The following is a 24,140-nucleotide window of genomic DNA, read 5'->3' on the forward strand; positions in this document are numbered from 1 at the left end:
ACCAGGACAGGGTAGTGGGAGTGACTTGCTGTGCTGTCTGGGGCTCAGCTCCTGGCTTTCTCGTGTGCTCCGGAAACACTCACTCTCAGAACCCAGCTACCAGGGTGTGCTGAGCCAGGGCTGTGACCAAGGCATGAACAGCACTCTGGCCGATGGTCCCAGCCGGGCCCAGCTTTCCAGCCGCTCCTGCCTGGCCCCAGACATGTGAGTGAAGGATCCCCAGCCACCTGAGTCCCTCCCAGCATTTCGAGTCTTCCTCACCAAGGCCCCCAATATTGTGGAGCAAAGGCAAGTCATGCCCACTGGGTCTCGATCCACAAAACGTATGAGCATAATAAAAGGGTGGCTGTGCCCGGCCAGTGTGACTCAGTGGATGGAGCATCGTCCCTTGGACTGAGAGGTTCCGGTTCAATTCCCAGTCAGGGCACATGCCAGGGTTGAGGCCCAGTAGGGGGCGTGCAGGAGGCAGCTGATCGATGTATCTCTCTCACATTGATGTCTCTCTCCCTTCCTCTCTCTCTAAAGAATTAATCAATAAAAACATATTTTGAAAATAAATAAAGGGTGGTTGTTTATGCCACTTGTCTGTGATGGGTTGTTGGGCAGTACTGGCACCGGAAACTCCAGGTCTGATGTATGAATTCACCTAATAAACACCTGCCTGGTACTTACGATGTGCGAGGCCCTGTCCTAAGGAAGACACAGACATTAATTTGTGTTATAATTATAATATGAACCGTTATAACAGCCTGGTGAGGTCTATAACATTATTTCTTCTGTATTTAAAATACATATATATTTTGTAAAAAGTTAAATAAATAAATCTTTTGCCTTTTAGCAAATGTTATACAAAAGAATAACAACCGTGCAACTTTTTGTTCTATCCTGGGATCTGAGAGATCCAAATGAGAGAGTGTGATACACACACACACACACACACACACACACACAAGCAAACTATACTAGACTGGACAAAGCCACAGCTGAGTAACTAAATCAAAGTCAGAGTAGATCTGTTGGTTCCCAACGACTTTCTGACTTTGATTTGATTTCCCAGTGCAACTGGGGGAAAAATGTGACAAGTCCAGTGCATTTGGCAGTTATAGTTCCTTGTAAATTAATGCATTTCCCAAACTGTATGCTGAGCTGCCCCCGTTCCCTGCAGGAAGTTTATGGGAGCGGGATATCCTCAATTTTCAAGGGGAACACAGCCGTACTGCACATTGATCAAACACCACAGGAGCTACTGCCTCTGAGGAGTTCACAGTCAACACTAACTTTATTACATTTCTTTTGATGATGTCGTATCTTTCCAAGTGGGGTTCAGCAGTCGCTGTGACAAAAGCAGGTGCAGCTCCAAAGCCAACATGGAGCAGGAAAGGGGAGCGGCAGCGTCTGGACAAGCAGCTGGGTGGGGGTCAGAGCCCCCCAGACACTCATCACATTGATAGGTGGTCAAGGAAGCATATATTTTTCTTCCAATTTTCTATAGTTTTTCAAACAGCTAAACGTTTTGGAGACACAACTGCTTATTACATTGTTTGACCCTAACTACTTAATAGAGGAGACGTGGGTATTTCTTTTGGCTTAGGGGCAACCATGGAAAACCATCTAAGCCACGAGCCAATGGAAGTTAGGAACCTCTAAATTGATCAACTGGCATTCGGGTTTATAATTTAATCTGAAATTATTTTGGTTAGTACAAATCCATCCCTAGGGCTTGATTTCCTCTGGGTTAACTCAGCAAAGCATATTGTTGATATGTCAGGCTGAGGACGATACCCTGAAATCTGGGGTGTCTCCACATTTCCCCCAGGACCAACTTTCAGGGAGCAAACTGCTTCCTCTATCATCACGCGCTGCTGAGCTGGGGCAGCTCACGGAGCCACACGAATTGTTTATCCCCCCTGTTCCTCCGTTTGCTTGTTTCAAAAGGCTCCCAATCAAGTGGCTATTGCCAGGATTAATGAGCTAAACTTAGAACAGTTTGCGATGTTTTATTGTTGATGTAATAATATCAGCAGTCGTCATCAACATCACCATCATTGTCACCAGCATCCTGTTTTTGCGGGTGCTGAGGCTTTGGCATCATGACAGATTTGCTCATTTCAGATGAATTGCTAGGCCCTGATACTTGCAATTATGAACTGGGCCTCACGTAACCCAAGAACTCTTGAGGTAAGTGTGTCAATACAACTGTGGAAAAATCTTGTTTGTTTTTTCTTTTTAAATTAATTTTATTGGGGTGACATTGGTTAATAAGATTTTATAGGTCAAAAAATCTTAAATTGCATCTTCTGGCGTTCTTATTTGGAGTACTGTATTATAGCTTTCTTCTCCTTGGTAGTTCCACCAATACATAATCCTCATTGCATAATCTCCTTTTTTTCTGCTCTTTTATATTTTTCTTAGGATGTTAAGAAATACCCATCCTAAAAAACAGTTCTTTATATTTGGTGCCCTGGTCAGTAAAGTCTCAGCATAAAGCCCATGAGGCTTCTATGTTCTCATGGTGTGACACACTGATCACTTCCTAAGACAACCAACTCTCCTCCACATGGAGTAAGTGCTGTTCTGTGCGCTGATTCTCTCTATCTGAAGTCTCTTGCATAACAGTCGAATGGGTCACCTCAGAGTGTTCCTCAGCCCTCTGAGTGGACGCATCCTCTGTGTTACATAGACGACATCACTGCAGGGCAAGGGGGACCTGAGCCACAGTGGGCCACGAGCTGGGCTGGGTAGCAGCTGGGCCATTCCTGTTCTCCTCCAGGATTCTAAAATGTGAATTCTTTTAGAATAAGGTACAGCTCCTAGAGGCATGCAACCACATTCAGAGAGGGGGAGGTGAAGGGCACTGGGTTCTAGGCGCATTTTCCATTGTGCTGAATGAGTCTGAGAGAGGAAACAGCACCAGGCAGGAGCAGGGCATGAAGCAGAAGGAAAGTTCTCTGACCGTGAGAACTCCCTCCCAGGGGTCTTGTTTACTGTCTTGCAACTTTGCCTCCGCAGGTTCTGCAGCTCCCCTTCTGCCCAGCATGCTCTAGGCAGTGAGAGGTCTTCAGAGAAGGAGCTTGCAGTGTTAGTGGGTACGTTTTTGTGCTTATCTGTAAACAACGAATGGAGGCGGGGTCTTTTCCAAATGAATTCTGACTCACAGAGGGTCCGCCTCCCCTGACCTTGTAACATGCTACGGCGTATGTCAAGCAGATGAAGTTCTCCCCCCACTTTTCCAGTCTTCACTTGTGTTTGTGCCTTTCCCAGTTCTTACCCGGAACCCAAAAAGCACATAATCCAAGGAAAGAAAGGAAGCAAGGGAGGCCGGAAAAGAAAGATGGGGGAGGGGAGGCATGGAGGCAGAGAGAGGGAAGAATCAGCGATGTTGGGGGCCCTGCGTTGGCAGTTATTTTTAAGTTATATGTTTGTCTCTTCTCTTAGGCAGACAGAACAATAAGTGGGTAGGAAGCTAAGCCTTTTTATTCAGGGCTTCTAGTTTTTTGTTTGTTTGTTTTTATCCTCACCCAAGGACATTTTTCCATTTTTGTTCAGATAGGGTGGGAAGGGGAGAAAGAAACGTCGATGTGAAAGGGACACATCAAGTGGCCGCCTCCCGCACAACCCCAACCGGGGCCGGGGACAAACTGCAAGAAAGAAAGATCTCTTATCCTTTGAGACGACATGGAAGGAACTGGAGAGTATGATCCTAAGCAGAACAAGCCAGTCAGAGAAAGACAAGTATCACATGATCTCACTTATTTGTGGAATATAATGAACAAAACAAGCTGATGAACAACATAGACCCAGAGACATAGAAGTAGGGTACAGACAGACAAACCTCAGAGGAGGGCGCCGGGGGAGGAAAGAGATAAACCACAGACAACAGTGCTGGGGGGAAGGGGAGGCGGGTTTGGGAGGAGGGTGTCAATGGGGGAAAAAGGTGAAACATCTGTAACAAAAATTAAAAAAATAAAATTATAATGGCTTTAATGTCCACTAATAATAAATTGACTAAGTTTTCAAATGCTCATATGATCGGATATTATAATACATTAAAAAATGGCATTAACTTTAATTGGTAAGGATTTGCTACTGGGTACGTATAAATGGTGACAGAAGCAAAGAAATCCAATACCTAAGAGCTCCTGAGGGCCCTTGACGGCATCTGTCACGCAGTGCCCTCTTCTGGAGACAGCAGGCCTGCTGAGTAAGCCCTCAAGAATGTGGGGAAACTCACATGTGCCCAAAAAAAAGTGACAGCTAAGCAGGGGCTTCAGCTCAAGAAGCAATTTCTGGCTGCATGAGTGGCTGCCGCGGAGTCAGGGAGCTGCGGCCGGGGGCCTGCAGAAAATCAGGCGGGACCAGGAGTCATCACGAGGCTGGACTGAAGGTGCGGAATGAACTTGCCCTTTCCTAGAGAGAAAGTGTCTTTTTATGAGACTTACCTGCAGATGTGCAAAACAGGGGTGTTTCCACGGAGTGTCTGATCACCTTAGCAACAAGGCAGAGAGAAACAAAGGATGCTGAGTGGATGTCAGTCCCACAGGTAGAGTTGGTGCAGAAAGTTTTAACCTCAAAGATTTGGGCAGAAACAAAGTACCTGTCCTGTGGTAGCAGTTTGAAAGTACCTGTCCTGTGGTAGCAGTTTGAAAGTACCTGTCCTGTGGTAGCAGTTTGAATACTTAGCAGCTGTGTAACTTTGGACAAGTTTAACTTTTCTGAGCTTCAGTTTCCTCAACTGTAAAATGTTTCTTTGCATGTTTTAATCACCATCTCGGAGAAAGTTACTTACAAAAGAGAAGTATTGGCTTTTCATTAAAAAATAAAACAAAACTATATTGCTTTAATAGGTACACAAGGAACAGTAGCAGCATTTTTCCTTTTAGCAAGTTAGTATTTTCAACATTTTAAACGTGGATAAGCAGATTCACAGTTAATGATCTGCTTTCAAAGTGAAAAGCTAGAAAAGTCAAGTTAAAATAACTAGTGTACCTTCATCCACTGTGTGATATTGTTAACCTCATTCAATCAGTTCCCAGCACATTTCCCCAGTCTACCTCTCCAAGGCCAAGGTACATCTTGCGGTCCCTAGATGATGATGGCGAGGGTGATCAGGTTGTCACTGCCTGCCACCTTCTGGTTGGATCCGGGAAGTGCAGCATCAAGTCTAGCAGACTATGGCATCAGGGCTGGCCTCTTCCTAGAAGGCCATTTTAGGAATACCTTAACCAATTTATTTTACTTTTATTTTTCTTTTTATGTATGCACAAGAGAGATACATGGTAAAAATCTATGTTTGAATGTGTGTAAGCAAGCTCTTTCAAATGTATAAACTAGAGTTAACTTTCATGCAATTCCGACTCACCTTACACCACTGCCACCCCACCGAAAAGACATACCATGCCTGTCTGCCCAGATCCTTCTCCCAGACACAGATGTCTGCTCAGTCTGTGCAGGCGCAGCCCAGAAAGGCAGGGTCGTGACCCCCCTGGAGCAGCCTGTGCGCAGTGAGGGCCAGGATTGGGAGATGAATAACTCAGGCTCCCATAGGTACGCGGACAACTCTGTGCTTCTTGGAGGTCAAAGGGATTGAGTTCCCACTGCCTACAGCTGTGACCTCAGGTTCTTACCCTTATATTGGCCTTTCCCCTTCCCTGCCTCGCTCCCTCAGCTCCTCATTCCTGCATCCTGGGATCGCCTGTCCATCGCTGTACTTGAGTCCTTGGCTCCAGCTCTCCTTTGGGGCAGATCCAAACTATAGATGCACAACAATCACGAACAGAGTGCCACCTCTCTTGCATTAGTTACAATTTCCCTTTTGATGTGACTCATGAACAATGATATTTTTTTCTTTATTGATTTTAGAGAGAGAGCAAAGGAGAGGAAGAGAGAGAAACTCCAACGAGAGAGGACGTTGATTGGCCACCTCCTGCATGCCCCCCACCGGGTGTCCGGCCACAACCTGGGCGTGTGCCCTGACTGGGAATCAAACTGGAGACCTCTTGGTGCACGGGTGATGCTCAACCACTATGCCACACTGGCTAGGCCCATATTTTCAAAGCAAACTTTATTTTATAGTATAATTTTAGATTTTCAGAAAAAGTAAGATGATAGTACAGAGAGTAGCCATATACCCAACACTCAGTGTCCTCTATTACTTCATGCTTTAGCACGGCACATTCGTTACAACGAATGAATCAGTATAATTATTAACTACAGTGCATTCTTTACTTAGAATTGTTTTGTTTTTATCTACTGTTTTGTTTCTTTCCAGGGTCCCACCCAGACACATTATCTTAGCGGTCACATCTCCTTGAGCACCTCTTGGCTGTCACAATTTTTCAGATTTTCCATTTTTGATAACCTTGACAGTCTTGAGGACTTCTGGTAAGCTCTTTTGTAGAATGGGATTTGTCCGGTGTTCACGAGGAAGACAAAAGATGTCAAGTGTCATTTTCATCACACCCTATCCGGGGTCCATACGAAGAACATGACTCGTCGCTGGTAATTTGACCTTGTCACCTGGCTGAGACCGTGCTTTGTTTGCCAGGCGTCTGCACTGTGCAGGGCTACTCCCCTCTCCCCCGTCCACGTTACACACTTCGGAAGGGAGTCACTTTGTGCAACCCAGGCATAAAGGGTGAACTAGCTTAAGCCCAGAGTATCTGCATGAATCTGCATGGGAGATGGTCTCTTCTCCCCCACTTAATAACCTTTTCACTCTTTGACCAGTATGGGCTCATGGATATTGACTTTATACTTTGGGTTATAATCCAGTATCTACTCGGCTGCTCAGTGGTTCCAGTTTCAGCCGTCAGGAGATCTTTCATTGGCTTCTGCATCCTTTTAACAAATTCCTATCGTTGTGGGGTTTTGTTTTGTTTTTTATTCTTCCTGCTAGTCTCCTTTTGAAGTAACTGAGGTTCCCCACCCCTGCACCCACTACTTTAGAAGTTATATGCTCTTTCTTTTATTGTTATCTTGAGTAAAATTTGTATATGCATATCTTTGCCAACCATTTGAATACTTTTTAAGGATCTAACATTTGAACTCCAACTAAGCACACTTCAACTTCTATGCTGTTTTGTCCTGTGTTTCTTTTTTAGTTCTATGTTGCTCTAAGGTTACAAATAAGACAGTATTTGTATCGTTTTGTTAAGTAAATGGTCATTCAGACTTACCCATATTTTTTTGGTCACCATAGTTTCTTAAACCTCAGACCTCTCATCAGATCATTGAGGTTCTGCACAAAGTTCATCTAAATTTCCTTCAGTTAGTCTGTTGGCAATAAACGTACTCATCCTGTCTGAAATGTCTATTTCACCCTCATTCCTAATAGAGCTTCACTGGGCACTGACATTTCTTGGTGAATTCTTGTTTTTTCTTAGTGGGTTGACGATACAATTCCAGTGCTGTTCAGCCAGTGAGCCTGACACTGTGCTGTAGGTAATCCGACTCTTCTCGCCGGCTGCCTCACAAATCTCCCCGATATCCTGGTTCCACTATACATAGAGAGAGAGGAGTGATGTGTTTTATTTAACTCACTTGGGATTTCTATTGCTTTGGGAATGAGAGTTGGTAACTTTGACCAATTCTGGAAAATCTGTCTTTATCTTTTAAAATATTGCCTATTTGCAATTCTCTCCTTATAAAACTCAGAGACATGTTTGACCTTCTCAGACTTTTACCATCTCTTAACTTTTCTATTTCTACTTGTTTGTCTCTGTGTTACCCACCATACTGGGTGATTATTTGGTCCTACCTTCCAGTTCATTCTCTCTTCCATTGGTTATTTTTCTAAGGGATTTGTTTTTGTACAAGGAACTCTTTGTTCTTTATTCTTTTATTTATTTGAACATATCAAACGTTATTTACTTTACATTTTATATCTGGAAATTGCACTAGCCCTAGTCCCCGCTGATCTGACAGTAGTATTTGTTTTCCGCGGGCCTTCCCTTAGGCCTCTTTGGAGGCATTCGGTGACCCTGTGGGTTTGTGATGTATGACTCTGAGTGGAGAGCGTTGGAGGACCAAATCGAAAGTGTGTTCTTCTCGTGTGGATATGCAGCTGCTTCGACCGTGAGCTCAAGGGAACCCCCTGAGAACTTGGATTGAGAACTTTTTAGACCACATGTCCCATGAGAATTCAAACTGCAAACCCACATGAGGGGGTCTTCCCTTCGTAGGGACAACTGCATTCTCTCCCTTTCCAACCAGAGCCAGCCCCCCCGACGCTGAAGGTGGCGTTCGGGATTCCATCTCCCACTAAGATGCCTCAACTCCAGTGCTCCCCAGGCTTGTCTCCTGCCACCCGTACCCTCAAGTCCACTCTACCAGCTCAGCATCACCAAGATTGGGCATGTGCCCCGAGTGTCCACTTCTCTTTCTGGAGTTCTGCTCCCACTGTTTCGGGCCTTGAGAATGCTTTCCTTTCTTGCCAGCTCAGTGACACATTTAAGAACAGTAAAAACAAGTTGTATCTAACATCTTGAGTTATCATCAGGTGGTTGTTGAGAGTACTAGTTCTTCACACACTGGAAATGGAAGCCCAAAATTCTGACCCACAAAGTTACTGAAAGGCAATGATGGAGCAGAGGCAGGGAACACAGACTACTCTTTTTTTTAAATCAATTTGGAAATGGGGAGTAGAAATCCAGAACGACTGGGGTTTTTTGGTGATGTGCAGGTGGCTTTATCAGGAAATGTGGCAGCTGCTACCGAGAGAGACCAGGATGACGTCACTTCTTTCCCAACAACAGAGGTCTGGCGAGGGCCGTCAAGAGCTGGGTTACAGTGACCCCACAATGTCACCAGGAGTATTATGCCAAGTGGGCTGGTATCACATGTACTTCAGCCAGAAAGTAGATGGAGATTAATCCCAAAAAGGGCACAAGCCAGTAGTGTTTCTCTTAAGAAGCTTGCCGAGAACTCCCAGCCGACTTCTGCCCACCTCCCTCTGGCAGTCCATAGCGGCAAGGGAGGCTGGGAGTTTAATCTTTCATCTGATCCCGTCGCTGCTTGAGTGGAACTGGAGCATCCTGGATGATTGGCAGGCAAGTAGCAGTCTCGGCCACAGCACCCAAACACTTTCACTGCCCAAGGCTGGCATGGAGGGAATGACTGAAATCAAGATGAGTTACTGGAACTAAGTCCTAAAGAATGTGGGAGAGAAGAGGGTCAAAAACTCAGAGGACGGGTTTGGACCTCGAGAGCAGGTATATCTTCACGTGAAACTGACGAACAGAAAGAGAAAACAAGGCCACTGGATGGGTATGGAGTAGTGAGACCCAAAGCCGAGGGGAGTCCTTGTAGCACACAAGTGACAAGGTCTCCTGTGGAGATGCTGAGTGGGGGCAGCGTATAGAGGGGGGAGGGCCTGGACCATCTGCTGTGTGAATGTATCAAGAATGCCAGTTGAAAGCTACCTGTCGAAAGGCTATACATATGAGCAACAATGGGTTCCACAGCAGGACAAAGTCACTATCATTAGAACATGTTTCTAAAGTAGGAAACACACTCACAACATATTTGGCCTATCACTCTTGAAAGACACTATGCCCAAAATTGGGCTCAGAATTGAAAGCGTGGAGGTAATGACAAAAATACATACATAATTAGGCGTTGGTGACAGAGGACACCCCTCTGAACAGCCTTTCTCGTTTCTCATAAAGTGCCTTTCCATCAGGATAACTTTTCTGAGTGCTTCTGGTGCCTGGAAGCCACCGTGGCTCTGATTTTAGGTGACATCAGGCGCGTTCAGGGTGGTATGGCCATGGACGGTCTCTCTCTCTTTTTAAATCAAGTTTGCTCAGGATGACTAAACAGCAGCCTGGGGCCCGTGTAGCCAGACAGGGCTCATGAGCCAAGTCCACGGGCACCTGCACTTTTGTTGAGCTCAAACTAAATGCCTTAGTCTGGTCTGGAGGCAAGATTATGAGGCAGTTTACACACACTGCTCCAAGTGGCACAGCAAATACTTAGAATTCCATCCAGTGTGGGTGCCACCTCCGTGGACACTGCCCACGCTGCCCGCAATGTCCAAGCACAGCTCCCTGTTCCTGGGAGCCGTGTGCATTGCGGCTCGAGCCCTCACCTGTGTCCCCCTCAGTGCATTTCACTGGCAGCCAACAACAGGAAATCTAAGAGAGCAGCTCTCTGAAGATCCTGTGGAACCAGCGTTCAAGTGACAGAACTGACCGAGCTGTTGCTACCCTGCAATTCAGGTTTCACGGAAGACCCTTCAAGCAAAACCAAGACCTAGAGGAGCTTTTTATCAGCAGCGCTGGCTCTCATGCATGTAGAAAAGCTGATATTCACTAACAGACACTTCTGACAGATACAATGGGTCATAGCTGCTTGTCATTCACCGAATTACAGCAAAATTAAATTTTGCAGTATAATCTGAAGGAACTCTGTGCCCTCTCTGGTTCAAAGATTCAAACCAGCATTAACTACCACATCATTCAACACTTAGGGAATATTTCCTGTAATTATTTGGTCAATGTTGATTTGGTAAGGATAAATGCTAAGAGGATTCTAGGCAGAAAAATATCTTGATGTGTTTATTAATTGATTGAGATTGTTTATCTATGTGTATGTTTATGTTTATTTTTTAAAATTTAAGGTAGGCTTTTGCAATAACTGAGTTAGCTGACATCCCAACAGTTTGAGACAAATAATTATTTTAACTAGAAAAAAGTATTTAGCCTACATGACAGTAAATTGAGATCTTTCAATTATTGCTTTAAGAAGTGTTTGTTTTTATAAAAATCACTGCCTATTTCTTAAGAGGATAAATATTATTTTTTTCCCTATCAATCATTCCTTCCTTTTGAGTTATTAATCCTGTTACTACCTTAAGAGTAAAAAAAAAACAATAATTTAACTGCAAAACTTACTTTGCAATTTTTCCACCATATAAATTATTCATATTAAATAAACTCCATATTGCTTTATGCATAGCAATATGTGAATAAATAGTGAAGTTTTACGGCTTCCTTAAACCATAAGTGAGGAAAACGAGACATGTGCCAGACCAACAGCTGGTTTTTATTTTTTTAAGAAAATGTTATTAATTTAAATAGAGTTCTAAGAAACTCAACAGGATGCCCAGCAATGATTATTTCTGAGTTCTATGAGATTTGAAACATAATTATAAAAGACTAAAAACCAAAGGATATTTCCTTTTTAAAAAATCCAGATGATCTGTCACATGGAGAAGTTCAGCCTGTAACCGCGCAGCCTCAGTCCTCCTCCGAATCGCTGCCCCTGCTCAAGGGGGCGGAGCTCCGCACCGAGGACAGCAAGGCGTCTTCAATTGGTTTCCTAGGGTTTTCCTCCAGGTTTGTCTTGATTGCTCCAGACTCAGACAATTTCCACTCCAACTCTATACGATAAAGACAAAGTTAATCAACTAAGACAGTCTGCACCGGGCCCTCACCCTCATGCCCACCAAGTCAGTTGTTTTCTATGCAGAAACTATAGTCATCCACATTTGATGACAACTGAATTTTAGTGCCATAATTATAAGGTACCTAGAAAAACAAAAATACTTCAAGCCCTTTTTCAGAAGATGCGATCAGAGGAGCTATTACATACACTGGAACCTGTAAGGTAACTGAAAGAAGAGACCACACAACCTCAGTTTCTCACACTGCACCATATCCCGGGAAAAGTCAACATGAACACTTAAAGGAAATACTTTTCACAGGCTGTGGGCTATCTAATCATTACATCCTCTTTTGGTTGACAAAAAGGAGATTCTTGAGCCTGGTGTCCAGCATCTCGATCAAAGGCTAAATGTTTGACGACATCCTGGAACTGATACATTTGTTCCAACTAATAATCAAAAGTACCAGACAATGAAGAATCAGTGGCTAACGGCTCAATTCCTGTATTTCACTCTCTCTAATTAGTGAAACTCCACGTGTGTGAGAACTTGTGAAGCAAAATCAAGTAGAGAGGGGCTGGGTGGCACCGGGGACTGGAGGAGAGGTGCTGCCCTGTGAATCACGTCCTTCCATTAAACCCGACAACCAACCTTCTGAAGTCACAGTCCTTTAAAGTGCTCATGGAGATGAGTAACACCAGTATTCTCAGTGACATGTTATGAAAATTCAACAAATTTCTTAAAAAAAAACCAAAACACCCAAACTTAATATTTCTGACTCTTGACTCAAGAACACATTTAAATCCATACATACATTCATACATATAAGTGTATGTATTTGATGTTATTGTTCACTCTCAAGCAGTAATCACTGTTTTAGTAAGTTCACTAATCCTCAAATAAGACTTGTTCTAGAAATAAAGACTATAACTACTATAGTACATCTCTTTCCCCCCTCATGGGAGGAACAGACCAAAATATGACCCAAACGTATGCTTAGTTTGAAATGCTGTATGCCTCTGAACACTGGAATAATGAGTAACTGATATCACACACATGTGTATGTATGTATGTGTATATGTTTATACTACTCCCTGTTGAAGAATATCTTTTTTTTTTTAATCCTCACCTGAGGATATTTTTCCACTGATCTTCAGACAGAATGGGAGGGGGAAGGAGGAGAGAGAGAGACATCAATGTGAGAGAGACACATCGATTAGTTGCCTCCCACAAGACCCCAACCAGGGCTGGGGAACAAACAGCAACCAAGGTACGTGCCCTTGACCACAATCAAACCAATGACTCTTTGGTCAATGGGCCAATGCTCTAACTGCTGAGCCAAACCGGCCAGGGCAAGAATATCTCATATAGAGTTATATGAAGTAGTACATAATCATTTTTTTTTAATCCTCACCCAAGGACATTTTTCCATTTTTTTGTTCAGATAGAGCGGGAGGGAGAGAGAAGAAGAGAGAGAGAAACATCGACGTAAAAGGGACACGAGTGGTTGCCACCCGCACGACCCAACCAGGGCCGGGGACAAACTACAACCAAGGTACGTGCCCTTAGCGGGAACCGAACCCTGGTCTCTCTGGACCCCAGGCTAACGCTCTAACCACTGATCCAAATTGGCCAAGGCTATAATCATATTTTAACATGTTTTTAAAGACTGCTAAAGCACAGTTAGACATATTTCAATAAAGAGATAAAGAATCTGACTTAGCAGGAAGCCCTCAGGCCTCAGTCTCTCTCACATTATGTGTGTATATATATTTTTGACACCTCCATGTGCAATAGGTAGGAAGGAATAAAAAGACATCTGTTAGGAGTTAAGAGAAAGAATCAAATAAACTTTTAATTTAATTTAAAAGCTACTAAGACATTCAACTGAGAATATATTTCTATAGAGATGATTTACCTATGTTTACGCATCTGTCCTAATATGTTCATATGAATTAAACAAAAATGAGTGATGTGACCTTGAGCTCAAATACAGGGAAAATAAAACATTAATATTATATATATTTTTTAAAGTCCACTGTGTCCTCTTTTCATTGGAGACCAGTTGTATCTGCCCACGGGGTGGTCTGAGAGACGGTGTGTGCTCTGCCCCTCCCTACCATGCACTGGCCACCTCATGTGCCCTGGCCCATCTCAAAGAGACCCTTACCGTCTATCGTCAGGTTCATGCCACCAAACACTAGCGGTCCAATAAACTGAGCCTTGATATCCCCTTCAAGGTAAACGAATACTGTGGGCAGATTCCTGTCAGGATAATTGGGTATGCAGGTGGTTGAAATGGCTTTGATAAACTTGACATCAGGAAACTTCCTGGCAAGTCCACTGAAGTGCTGGTTTATCAGGGCACAGAGGGGAATCCTAGGAAACAGAAACAGAAAACAATGATGAGAAGGAAATGCTACAAAGTAGAAGTAGAAGCAATTGTGATTCTGCATTTATACACAACAAACTCCACCATCCCTCTATTCTAAAAAAAACCTCACAAGTGGTTCTGCTACTCCAGCCAAGATGAATTAACATTTAAAAAAAAGAAAGAAAGAAAACCTTCTCAGATATTCAGGGAAAGTGAAGAACTCAAAATCCAAAGTCCAATTTAATATGACCCAACACTAAGTCAGAAAAACAGCTTCAATGTAAAAGATAATTATTATGCCCTTCTACATGACAGAACAGTCAATATTTAGAATGTGTGAAACAAGTCAGAAAGCATTTCCTGCTCTAAAGAAAGTCCCACAGAGCCCTGGACTCGACAGTTGGAGGACAGCCTGGAGGTGAGACACGCAAAGGACCGCGGGACCACTCGCCGTGACAACTGTTACGCAGCTCAGCCTCACCACCTGCAAGTGTCCATTACACAGACTCGAAAAGCCAGAGTTTCTCTAGAGGAATAAATAACTTAGGAATTTATTTTCAATTAGAGAAAGTTTTTATTGCTACACCAAAACAAAGGCATCTGTGGTTAGTCAAACATATAAATTTGAAAGTCTTAAGACAAAACTTAGGCATTAACGTTTGGGCAAATCAGCCATTAAAACACCCTCTGATGTGGATTTAAACCCAAGATGTTCAGAACATAAAGTCCAATGAGCATTTAAAGGCAGACCGTAAGATCACTCACCCTTGTTTGTAAAGGTGCAAGATCACCCACAAGCCCTTCCCAGCTTTGGTAACTTCCTGAACATAATCCTTTCCTGAGATCTCCAAAACTTCTCCAAATTTGTTTCTCAGTTTAGTTGCTTTCCACTCGGCCAGTCTCTGCTGCCTGCACAACAGGAGGAGTGAGTTGTCTTACACACACGTACACACACACAGGTACACACACGTATATCTTTCAGACAACAACCTTTAGAAAGGTCCAGGTTTATTTATTTGCCTCATGGCAAAAATCTAAGATCAGTTTGCTAAAATTTGAAATATTATTATTTTATTATGGTCCTTTCCAAATGTTATCTCAGTTAAAAAATTCATTTTTCAAAGGACACACATTTTAGTGCCACACACACACCCCCAAAACAGTCCCTCTGGGTGGCACTAACCTGTACATTTCAATAGCTCGTTCATCTTCCTCGTTAAATTCATCTTCATTATCCTCCAATTCTTCCAGAGTCATATCTTCATATGTTTTCACTGAATGTAATTAAGTTGGCAAAACCCAAAAATTTAAAGGAGGAACACGCATTTTCCCCCTCCACTCTTCTCCTACAGACGCGCATGCAACACCAAAGACTCCCAGCCCACCAAAACCAGAATGCAAAGGACTTCAGGTATTACACCAGTAAAAAGAAGTTGAGGGTGTTTTACAAAGATAGAACCAGTATGGTGGTATCTGCAGGCTTGACTTTTACCTACACATCACAGTAAGGATATGAATGAGAAGTTTCCCAAGTTTATAAAACAAACAGTGTATTTGCCTGAACTCACCTGGTCATCAAGCCCATACACTACTGGATGGGTGTTCACAGTTCTCCTGTCTCCCAGGGGATGGGAGACCAGCATACCCTTCCTAGAGTTACAGGAATTATCACTGGCTCTTGGCTCTTGGTATTTTCTTGTGCCTGGCAGGCAACTCTATCTTTTCTTTTAAGGAACTACTATAGCATTGTATTTTGTTTTTATTGCCATCAACTCTTGCTTCTTGCCATCAAATCAGGCTTTTGTCCCTGACACCCACCCCATCTCTACAAAGAACTGCTCTTACAAAGGTCGACAACGACATTCATTTCTTGACTGATGAGCAGCCTGTGATCCAACCCAGCACTGCCTCCCCTGTGAACAGCTGCCCTCCTCTGGCTTCCAGGACGCCCCCTCCTCCCCTCCTCCTGCTTCGAAGACTGCCCTCCTTTGGACCCTTTGCTGGTTTGATTCCTTTTCTTCTTTATATCCACTTGCTTGGAGATCGTATCCTATGGCTTTAATTACTACTAAATGCTGACAACTCCCAAATGTATGACTCCAGCCCATATTCTCTGATTTGGGAAAAAACACACCCAATGGCCCGCTTACCCTCTCTACTTGTCTAATAAATATCTCGGTTACTATGTACCAAAATGACTTCCTGATCTCACCTCCAGTCTGTTCTCTCCAACTTTCCTCATCTCAGTTGGAGTAACTCCACCCTCTGGTGGTTCAAGCCCAAAGCTTTGCAGTCTCCTAGAATTATTTCTCTCACATCGCACAGAGGGTCGATCCATCAGCAAATCCTGTTGGCCCTACCTTCAAAATATATCCAGATCTGATCACTTCTCACCATTTCCTCCTCCACCAGCACCACCACCACCATGCTGGTCCAAGCCAACGTACCTCCCGCCTGAATTACTGCAGTAGTTTACAGACTTGTCTCCCTATCTCCTGCCTTGCCCTGCACTGTCCGTGCTTAGGAAGGCAGAGCACACGTGTCACCCCTCTGCTCAAACTTCCAATGGCTTCCAACTCACTACATAAAATCAATGTCCTTAGGAACTACAAGATCCTAAATGGTTTCACCCCTCGTTACCTCTCTGAACTTATTGCTCCTCTCTCGCAACCATATTGGCCTCCTTGCAGATTCTCCAACATGCTTTCCACTTGCTGAAGTAGCTCAGTTCACCTCCCTCAGGAATCCCAAATGTCATTCCTAGTGAGGGCCTCTCTGACCTTACCTAGACTCATACTCCCCTCTCCTCCAACCCTTCCAAAGCCCTTTCACTGCTTTCTTTTCCTAATTTTCACTTATGTATTACTTATTATTTGTCACGCACAACAGTGTAAGTCCCACGAGGACAGGGATTCTTGTCTGGCCTGTGCACAGCTAAAGCCTCACTGTCCAGAAAAGCATCCAGCACACAGTAATCATTCAATACCACTCACTGGATAAATGCTTTGTAATACATCCTTCTCTAAATTAGCTCTAAATGTAAACAGGGGCCAAAAGTACTGGCCTCTGTGATCAGTAGTTCTCAGATTCCAGTGTGAGTCAGAAATCCTTGAGGCACTTGTTTAGAATGCAGATTACTGGGCCTCACCCACAGAGATTCTGATTTGGCAGGAACTGAGTTTTTATAAGCACCCCAAGGATTCCAATTCAGGTGGTGCAGCTACCTTTAAGAAAACCCCTCTCAGATCCCATACATTGCAAGTATCTTATGCTTCCCCAAATTAAGTTATTTAAATATTTTCAGTTAAAGCAAGTATCTTATGCTTCCCCAAATTAAGTTATTTAAATATTTTCAGTTAAAGCAAGTATCTTATGCTTCCCCAAATTAAGTTACTTAAATATTTTCAGTTAAAGCACAAAGAGAATAAAGTATAAGCTCAGGAGAATATAAACACTATAAACTTGAAGCAAATTTCCATGACATTATCCAAAGTGAACCGCAGACCAGAAAGTTCAAGTTCAGGATTCTCACGTGCTCATCTGACACATACAAGAAACCGTGGAAATGAAGGGAGCCTCTGAAGTCCCTTAATTCTACGACCCAGGAAGTCGAAGGTGGAGACATTCTGTGACTTGTGTGTGGTCCCACAGTGTCCATCCCAGCGCTTCCTGGCTCCTGACCCTTGCTCAGGGGATCCTTCCACCACAGCAGTTAGGGGCTTAGAAAGTTGTTTCCTATCAGAGAGACTCAGAACAGAAAAGAATAAAAGCAAGCTCACCAACTGACTGCTGAAGGACTCGCTGCTCTTCCTCTTCTGCCTCCTTTTCCAGTTCATTCAAACTTTCTTTCGAGGGCAAGATGCCCTTTTTGCGTAAGATGTCATTCCACTCAGTATCTGCGTTGGGGTCCTAGAACAGGGGGCCCAAGGATACATACCATGAAAAGTCCACTATGGAGGGTGCTACATTGGGCAAGGGGTCAAAGGGGGAAAGGTAGTGGGAAGAAAAATTCAAATTATTTTGTGGCCTGTTTCTGAGAAACTGTCAAAAGACCCACAGGCCATGTTCCATTCTTCCTGTCCTGTACTCCGTGCCCCCAACTACCCACCACTGAGGGGTAATATGATGTGCAATTTGGCATCAATGCTGAAACCAAGACTTTGACCTGGCATTTGTCCAATATTCTTAGTAAAGACTTAGAGTGATTCATTCTACAGATATTTATTAAGTATGTACTACATGCAAATTATTGCAATAGTAGGGAAGGGTGGCGAATGCCAAAGCCACCTATTTTACAGTCAAGAGAAAGAGACAGGCATTAAACAATTAAACACACAATCAGATACATATTACAAACTGTGGCAAGTGCAATGGCCAAGAGGCTGCTGACCTAGAGAGTTACAGGGGCCTGCATTCCCCAGGTTGGATGGAGACGTTCCCTCAGAATAGGTGACAGTTAAATCATCTCTGGTGGGTGAGAAGAAATCAGACATGAGGAGAACTTAGGAAATTACTTTCAGGCAGAGGGACCAGTATGTTCAGAGCTCCCACGAGCAGTGATATTGAGCATTTCAGTGTCCTCTGGCTGCAGCAGAATCAGGAGGAGAGCTTGATGCTAGGCTGACAAATTCTCTAACGGCCAAACCTGAGAGGAAGGGAAGAGCTGAGACCCCACGGAATAGCTCACAATGGCTAGCACATGAGTGCTAGGTGCTGGACACTTTTCTAAGCCCGTTAGCAGCATCTAGTTAATCCTAACGGGCCGACGAGGGACACAGCCTTTGGGAAGCCACTGCCATGCTGGTACAAGTCAAACTTATCAGGATCAAATGTCAGAGGATAAATGTCAAAGTGGGTTCTTAGCTCCAGAACCCTGCTGCTCAAATACTGGTTTTGCATAGCTTGGCAGGAACGCTGCTAATGGACCTGGTTTGAAATTTGTCATGAAGGAGCGCTGTGGAAAGGGCACTGGGATAACCGGGCTCCGGCCCAGGTCCACGTCTCGGTTCTGCTAAGATAGAGCAAAACAAAAATGAACAGAATCCTTTCCACTGGGTGGTCAGGGAAGGCCTCCGAAGAGGTGACATTTTAAAGCAGGGGCCTGAAGGAGAAAGAATGCAAAGGCCAGGGCAGCCCTGGAGCTTCCTCATCACCCTTTAACAGAGTCTGGTTTGTGGCAGACAGACTGTATTTACAGAGGCTCATCCTCATGCCTTCGGCCACAACCAAACCCACACAAACTCCATTTCCCACTGAGCCAGACACGAGATCTGGAAGGCAGCAGAATGGCCTTTGGTGGAGGGTCCTTGACAACTTAGCTGTCACAAATTTTTCTCATAAAAGTATCCGTTTGCATAGTGTCTTCATTCACTTTCCTTTGGGTTTTGGTCAAAGTCCAGAGTCAATAAAAGGACAATATTGGCGGATCTTGTGTTAAGACGGAAAGTTACTGAACACAGGGTCCTTTGGGCTGGACTCCGGAAGCCCGGAGAGCCCACCTCAACCTGAACACCGGCGTTAGGGCTGAGTTGCTAACCCCTGCCCCAGCTCTGAGTGGAGTCAGGAACAGGGCTTCCGCCACCGGTTTGTGACCGGAGCCCACGCGGGACTCCACTTCTCCAAGCCTCGGCTTCGCGACCCGTGCACAGGCTCCACAAGACACCTGCTCGGGTGCTCAGCACGAGTTAGTAAGAAGTAACTGCCGGTGGGATACGACCTCGAGGAAGTGGAGCCCCAAAGGACGGAGATTCGGGGTGGAACCCCCGCAGGTGAAGACGCCCAGCCGGCGGGACCACCCCGCCCTCCCGCACTGCGCCTGCGCCGGGCCTGAACACACGCGCCTCCCCGGAGCCTGTGGCGCTCGGAGCGTCCCGCAGGCCTGGACGGAACAGTCCGCCGCCGGCGCGGACCTAGCGGGGCAAACAAGCGGCCTCAGCCCCCAGGCCTCGCGCCCCCTTGGCTTGCTCACCTGCATCTTGTCCCAAATAGCTCAAGCCAGATGGGCCGCCGCGCCCGTCCCTCAGTTCTCTCCCGCGCATGCGTGCAGCTGCCTCTCCGCCCAGTCCGGCTTTCGCCCCGCCTACGGGAGTGAGCTGGGCGGAGCCAGGGAGGGAGCCAGGCCTCTGAGTCTGCGCGAGCTGCTCAAGAAACAGGCGAAGCAGCTGTGCACACACGCGGGACGGGAGACGCCTACCGTCTGGCTTGCCAAGCTCGGGTCACCGCTCCTACGTGACAGCCACGGCCCTACGAGTCACGTGACCTGGAGCCAATCCTGTTTACTACCTTATGAGGGCAGATCTTCGGCCTTGTAGCTGTGGGCTGGGTAGAGGAGGTACTAGTGACAGTGCACTTGATCCAGCCCTAGACCTAATTGTGCAAAAGAGGTCGAAGCCCAAGAAGCCAGAAAAAGAAATGTTTTAGTGATGCAGTGTTATAATTAAAAATGATACAGGGTCACCTGGAGTTAAAATTATCATTTCAGCGTAGGATAAGTCAATTTATTTGTAAGACATTTATTGAGAGCCTGCTTTGTACCAGGTACTATTTTAGGCTCTGCTAATACAGAAGCGATCACAACAGACAAAACCCAAAAAGCGAAAGACATTTCATCTGGTTGAGTGCCAGGAGATCCGTATTTGCACAAGTGCTTAGCCTTATATGGTCACAGAGGAGGCATTGAGTAAAAATCAGCAGAGCCCGAATTGTAAAATGCAGGTACTAAGCTCCAGGCTTCTGCCTACCCAGCCCTATGAATTTGAGTTAAGGAATAAATATCCCTCTTTGGACACCTGGGCTGGTGTTGCCAGTCTTTGAGATTTTTCTCTGCCCTCCTATCCCTGGGTCCAACCTCTAAGCCATGGAGGCTCTGACATAGGAGCTGGAGGGCGGGATGGGGAACTTCACTCTTCACTGACTATCCTACCTGAATTCTCCTTATGGACCAGGAGCTGTGTATGTATTGGCAGTGAGGCAGGGTAGGGGCAGGAGTGGTGCTGAAAAGTGGTCCCATACCACTCCTAAGCCACTCCTAAGTATGTCCCCAGTATGGACATTAAATTATTTTAATCTTCTGTGGCACAGATCCAAAGATGATGAGACCTAAAATACACTGATTGCCAAACCTACTCATCTTCATCTTTAGGAAGCTGGGAAAGATGGGAGCTGTCATTCATCTGTTGAGCCTATGAGAGCATCTCTACAAAGCCATGTTGAGCTGCCACTTGGTTGCTGAGCTCAGTGGAACAGTTCTTCAAAAAGGCAGAGCTGTGGGGAGATGGATGCAGTCCCTAGCTTCAGTACTATGGATTGCCAGCTAAGTTTCCATAGATTTTATTGAATTAATGTTTCTCAACCTATTGTACACCCTTTGATCAATCTCTAAAGATTTTGAAAAGTTGTCTTTATTAATCTTCATCAGCTTAATAGTTTCCCTGAACATCTCATGCTACCATTCTGGGGGACCTACCTGGGTTATTTGTTACACAGCAACAGATAACTAATACAATAGCCAAGCAAGGCGGTATAACTTAAATTAAGACAAACAACCAATTACATGGAGAGCAGGGAAGACATTTCAAGCAGGAGGAACAGAAAGTACAAAAGTATGGAAGGTGGAGGCACTGAGGTAGAGAAGTGGTTCTCAGAATGTGGTCCTTGCATCAGCATCATTGGTATCACCTGGGCACTTGCTAACACTGTGAATTCTTGGGCACCACTCCAGACCTAGTGAATCAGAATCTCTATGGATAGAGTACCACAATCTGGGTTTCTGCAAGCCCTGCAGGTGTTTCTGAAGCACTAAAGTTTGAGAACCACGGGAATATTAGAATTGTTTCTCATCGGCTATAATAGCTGGGCTCATAATGTGTTCAGACTCTCAATGATTTTCCTTTTGTTTTTTGTTTTTAAAGAGCTGAGAGAAAAGGAGCTAATAAATACTTCCTCTTAGTGAATGCTTTGTCGCCTTAATAGAGAAAACAGTTCCCCAATACCAGCCACATGAAACAGATCATGCCATAGCAAGTAGATGCTTGCCCCACTTTTGCTGGGAATAAGTCACCTCTGATTTTAGTCTGATTTTAATTTGGTTCCAGTTGTTTTAATGGACCACCCTAAAGTTTTCCTGCACTAGGCTTTGCAGGATTTTGCTTCTGTGTATGATGGTCATAGATATAGAAGGAAATTTGGACATTTGGTTTTAGTGTGCTTTAAAGGGGAATATTTAAACTTTGGCTAAATCCAGTTAACTGAAAGAGCTAAAACTTTTCTGGGACTGAAAGAATACAAATGAACTTGGATTGAAAAAGAGTTAAAGTAGCCCTGCTGTTGCCCAGGTTGGGAGGACAGATTTAGATAAAGCCAAATGCAAAGTTCACAGACAACAGCTCTTCTCCCAAGGTCTGGCTGTAGCTGTGAAATACCATAACAACACCCACTTTGAATGACCACTGCTTTCTTAGCAATGACGCACCTAGACCCATTTCACTACACCCATCTTTTATACTGGGGTTCCCAAATGCTGAGCCACCCTTGTTCATGATGGTACCCAACCTCTTCTTAGTCCCTACTTCTCATACTTCTGCCTTGGTAACTGCAACAAGTACAGCACTGATCCCCACTTCCTTTGGACTTTCCTGGATCCTTCAGCAGGATCTTGACCTTACAAACCTCCTCCTTTTTCTGGGAAGCACTTCATGGCTCCTATGGAGTGCCTCCCTCACAGCATCAGGTCTACAAATCTGTACGTGGACTACAGGCGTGTCCCTGGTGATCTCTGTCTGATTAAGCTTAAATAGAAAGAAAATGGTACCTTGTCCTGTATTTGGGGGGAGGAAGGTGGTGTTTGTTTATTTGTTTATATTTGACTTGATTACCAATTTTAGATCCCAGGTCACAGAAAGGAACCCAGAGGACTGGCCCCCATGAAATTGTCAATGATTACTTCTCTTTACATTTCAAATCAGTTCCTACCTTGGCCTCCCCATAATCATTAGATATTTTCTTGTAAAAGACCCACACAGAGATCTAACACTGTCAGTCATGAATCAAGCACGGCAAACTTTCAGTTAATCAAATTACAATCTCTAAAGTTATTAATAATATCAGCATCCTCCACCCAAGGAACTTGCACCAATGATGATCAAACAAGAGGGGAGTGCTGTGACTTGATTAATGCAGTCTCTCTGAGTTATTAAGTTAGTATGTTACTTCAGCACCGCAAATGTGGACTAGGCATTTACCTTTTACATGTTCCTTTACTTATCCATTCACGTAAACATTTTCTGAGAGCCTTACCACAAACCAAACACTGTCCTGGGTCTCAGAACTTAAAATGAATTAGACTCAGCCTCTGCACAAAGCTTGCAGTGAGGTTGAGGAGAGAACCAGTGGGCAGCCGGAGTGAAGAGATGAAAAGCTCTGTCAATGGAGGAGGTCAAGAACTCCAAGCCCAGAGTGTTCAGGGGCTTTGGTGCCAACCTGGATGGCACAGGACATGAAGTGGAGAGGAGGACCATGAACAAATGACCAGATCCCTCGAGGGAAGAGGGAGTGCAGCCAGGATGTCTGTAGATGACAGCGCTGTGGAAAGGTAGGGTGGCTTAGCCAGAAGAAACGAGCCGACAAGAAGTGTGGAGTTTCAGGGGAGATGGAGGACAGCTGGCCTAGAATACTTAGGGCAGTGAGGAGGACCTCTGCTCAAGGTGTCCTGGAATACCTGGCGTGCTGGACAACGAGCAGCCTCTCCCAGCCCACCTCCGTCCCAGGAAGTCCTCAGGGAAGAGAAAGGAAGTGGAAGCACTGAATTTAGGGAAGAGATTGCAGGTAAATAGGGGTTTTTATCCTGGCCCAATGGTCCAGAGAACCCAGAGGAGGAGTTGGCCCTGGAGAAGAGAGAGGCGACTGGAGAATGGCTAGAAGGAGAGGATTCCAGGGAAGGATGGTGTTTATCTCCTCTTCCGTGGAGGCAGTAGCAGCTGGCAGTGCGCATGGTGACCATGTATGTGGGGAGTGAACGGGTCCATGGTGCTGGGATGTTTTGAGGAGTCCTAATGGCTAAGGCACTGGGCTGGGTTGTCAGTCTGAGCAGCTAGCAGTGATTGGCCTGGGCGAGGTGCTCAAGGCCTGGGTAGATCAGGGGCCCTGTTAAAGTTGATGCAGGCAGAGGCCAGAGGTGGCTCTGAACCTCTGGAGTTCTCTGGCTGCTCTAGGAGGGATCTCAACCTCATTGGATCTCAATCCCTTCATTAGCATCGTCACAAGCCATTCTCTTATTGAGTACCTTCTATACGCTACTGATCTGGGTCATCCACATTGGGACTCCAAGTAATACAAGTCCCATTACCAAAGTGTCTGTTTTCTAGCTGACTGGTAAAGGACCCTATC

At 44.9% G+C, this 24,140-nt stretch overlaps 1 protein-coding gene across 1 annotated transcript; it reads right to left on the reverse strand.

Moving 5' to 3' along the window:
* Nucleotides 1-11,077: 11,077 nt before the first annotated feature.
* Nucleotides 11,078-19,836, reverse strand: PDCL3 (phosducin like 3). Its single transcript, XM_036281389.1, has 6 exons — nt 19,726-19,836; nt 17,537-17,666; nt 14,941-15,031; nt 14,523-14,666; nt 13,554-13,762; nt 11,078-11,380 (listed from the first exon to the last, which is right to left on the reverse strand). Exons 1-6 carry the CDS (start codon nt 19,729-19,731, stop codon nt 11,238-11,240), a joined length of 723 nt encoding a protein of 240 aa, XP_036137282.1. The 5' UTR covers nt 19,732-19,836; the 3' UTR covers nt 11,078-11,237.
* Nucleotides 19,837-24,140: the final 4,304 nt, after the last annotated feature.

Source organism: Molossus molossus, unplaced genomic scaffold (assembly GCF_014108415.1).
Source record: "Molossus molossus isolate mMolMol1 unplaced genomic scaffold, mMolMol1.p scaffold_m16_p_34, whole genome shotgun sequence".
Classification (NCBI taxonomy): Eukaryota; Metazoa; Chordata; class Mammalia; order Chiroptera; family Molossidae; genus Molossus; species Molossus molossus.

Coding starts and splice junctions, on each gene's coding strand:
- PDCL3 (XM_036281389.1), bottom strand. Junction 13,763..14,522: donor TTGCACCTTTACAAACAAGG/GTGAGTGATCTT, acceptor TCTGTTTCCTAG/GATTCCCCTCTGTGCCCTGA. Junction 11,381..13,553: donor CATGAACCTGACGATAGACG/GTAAGGGTCTCT, acceptor TTTATCGTATAG/AGTTGGAGTGGAAATTGTCT.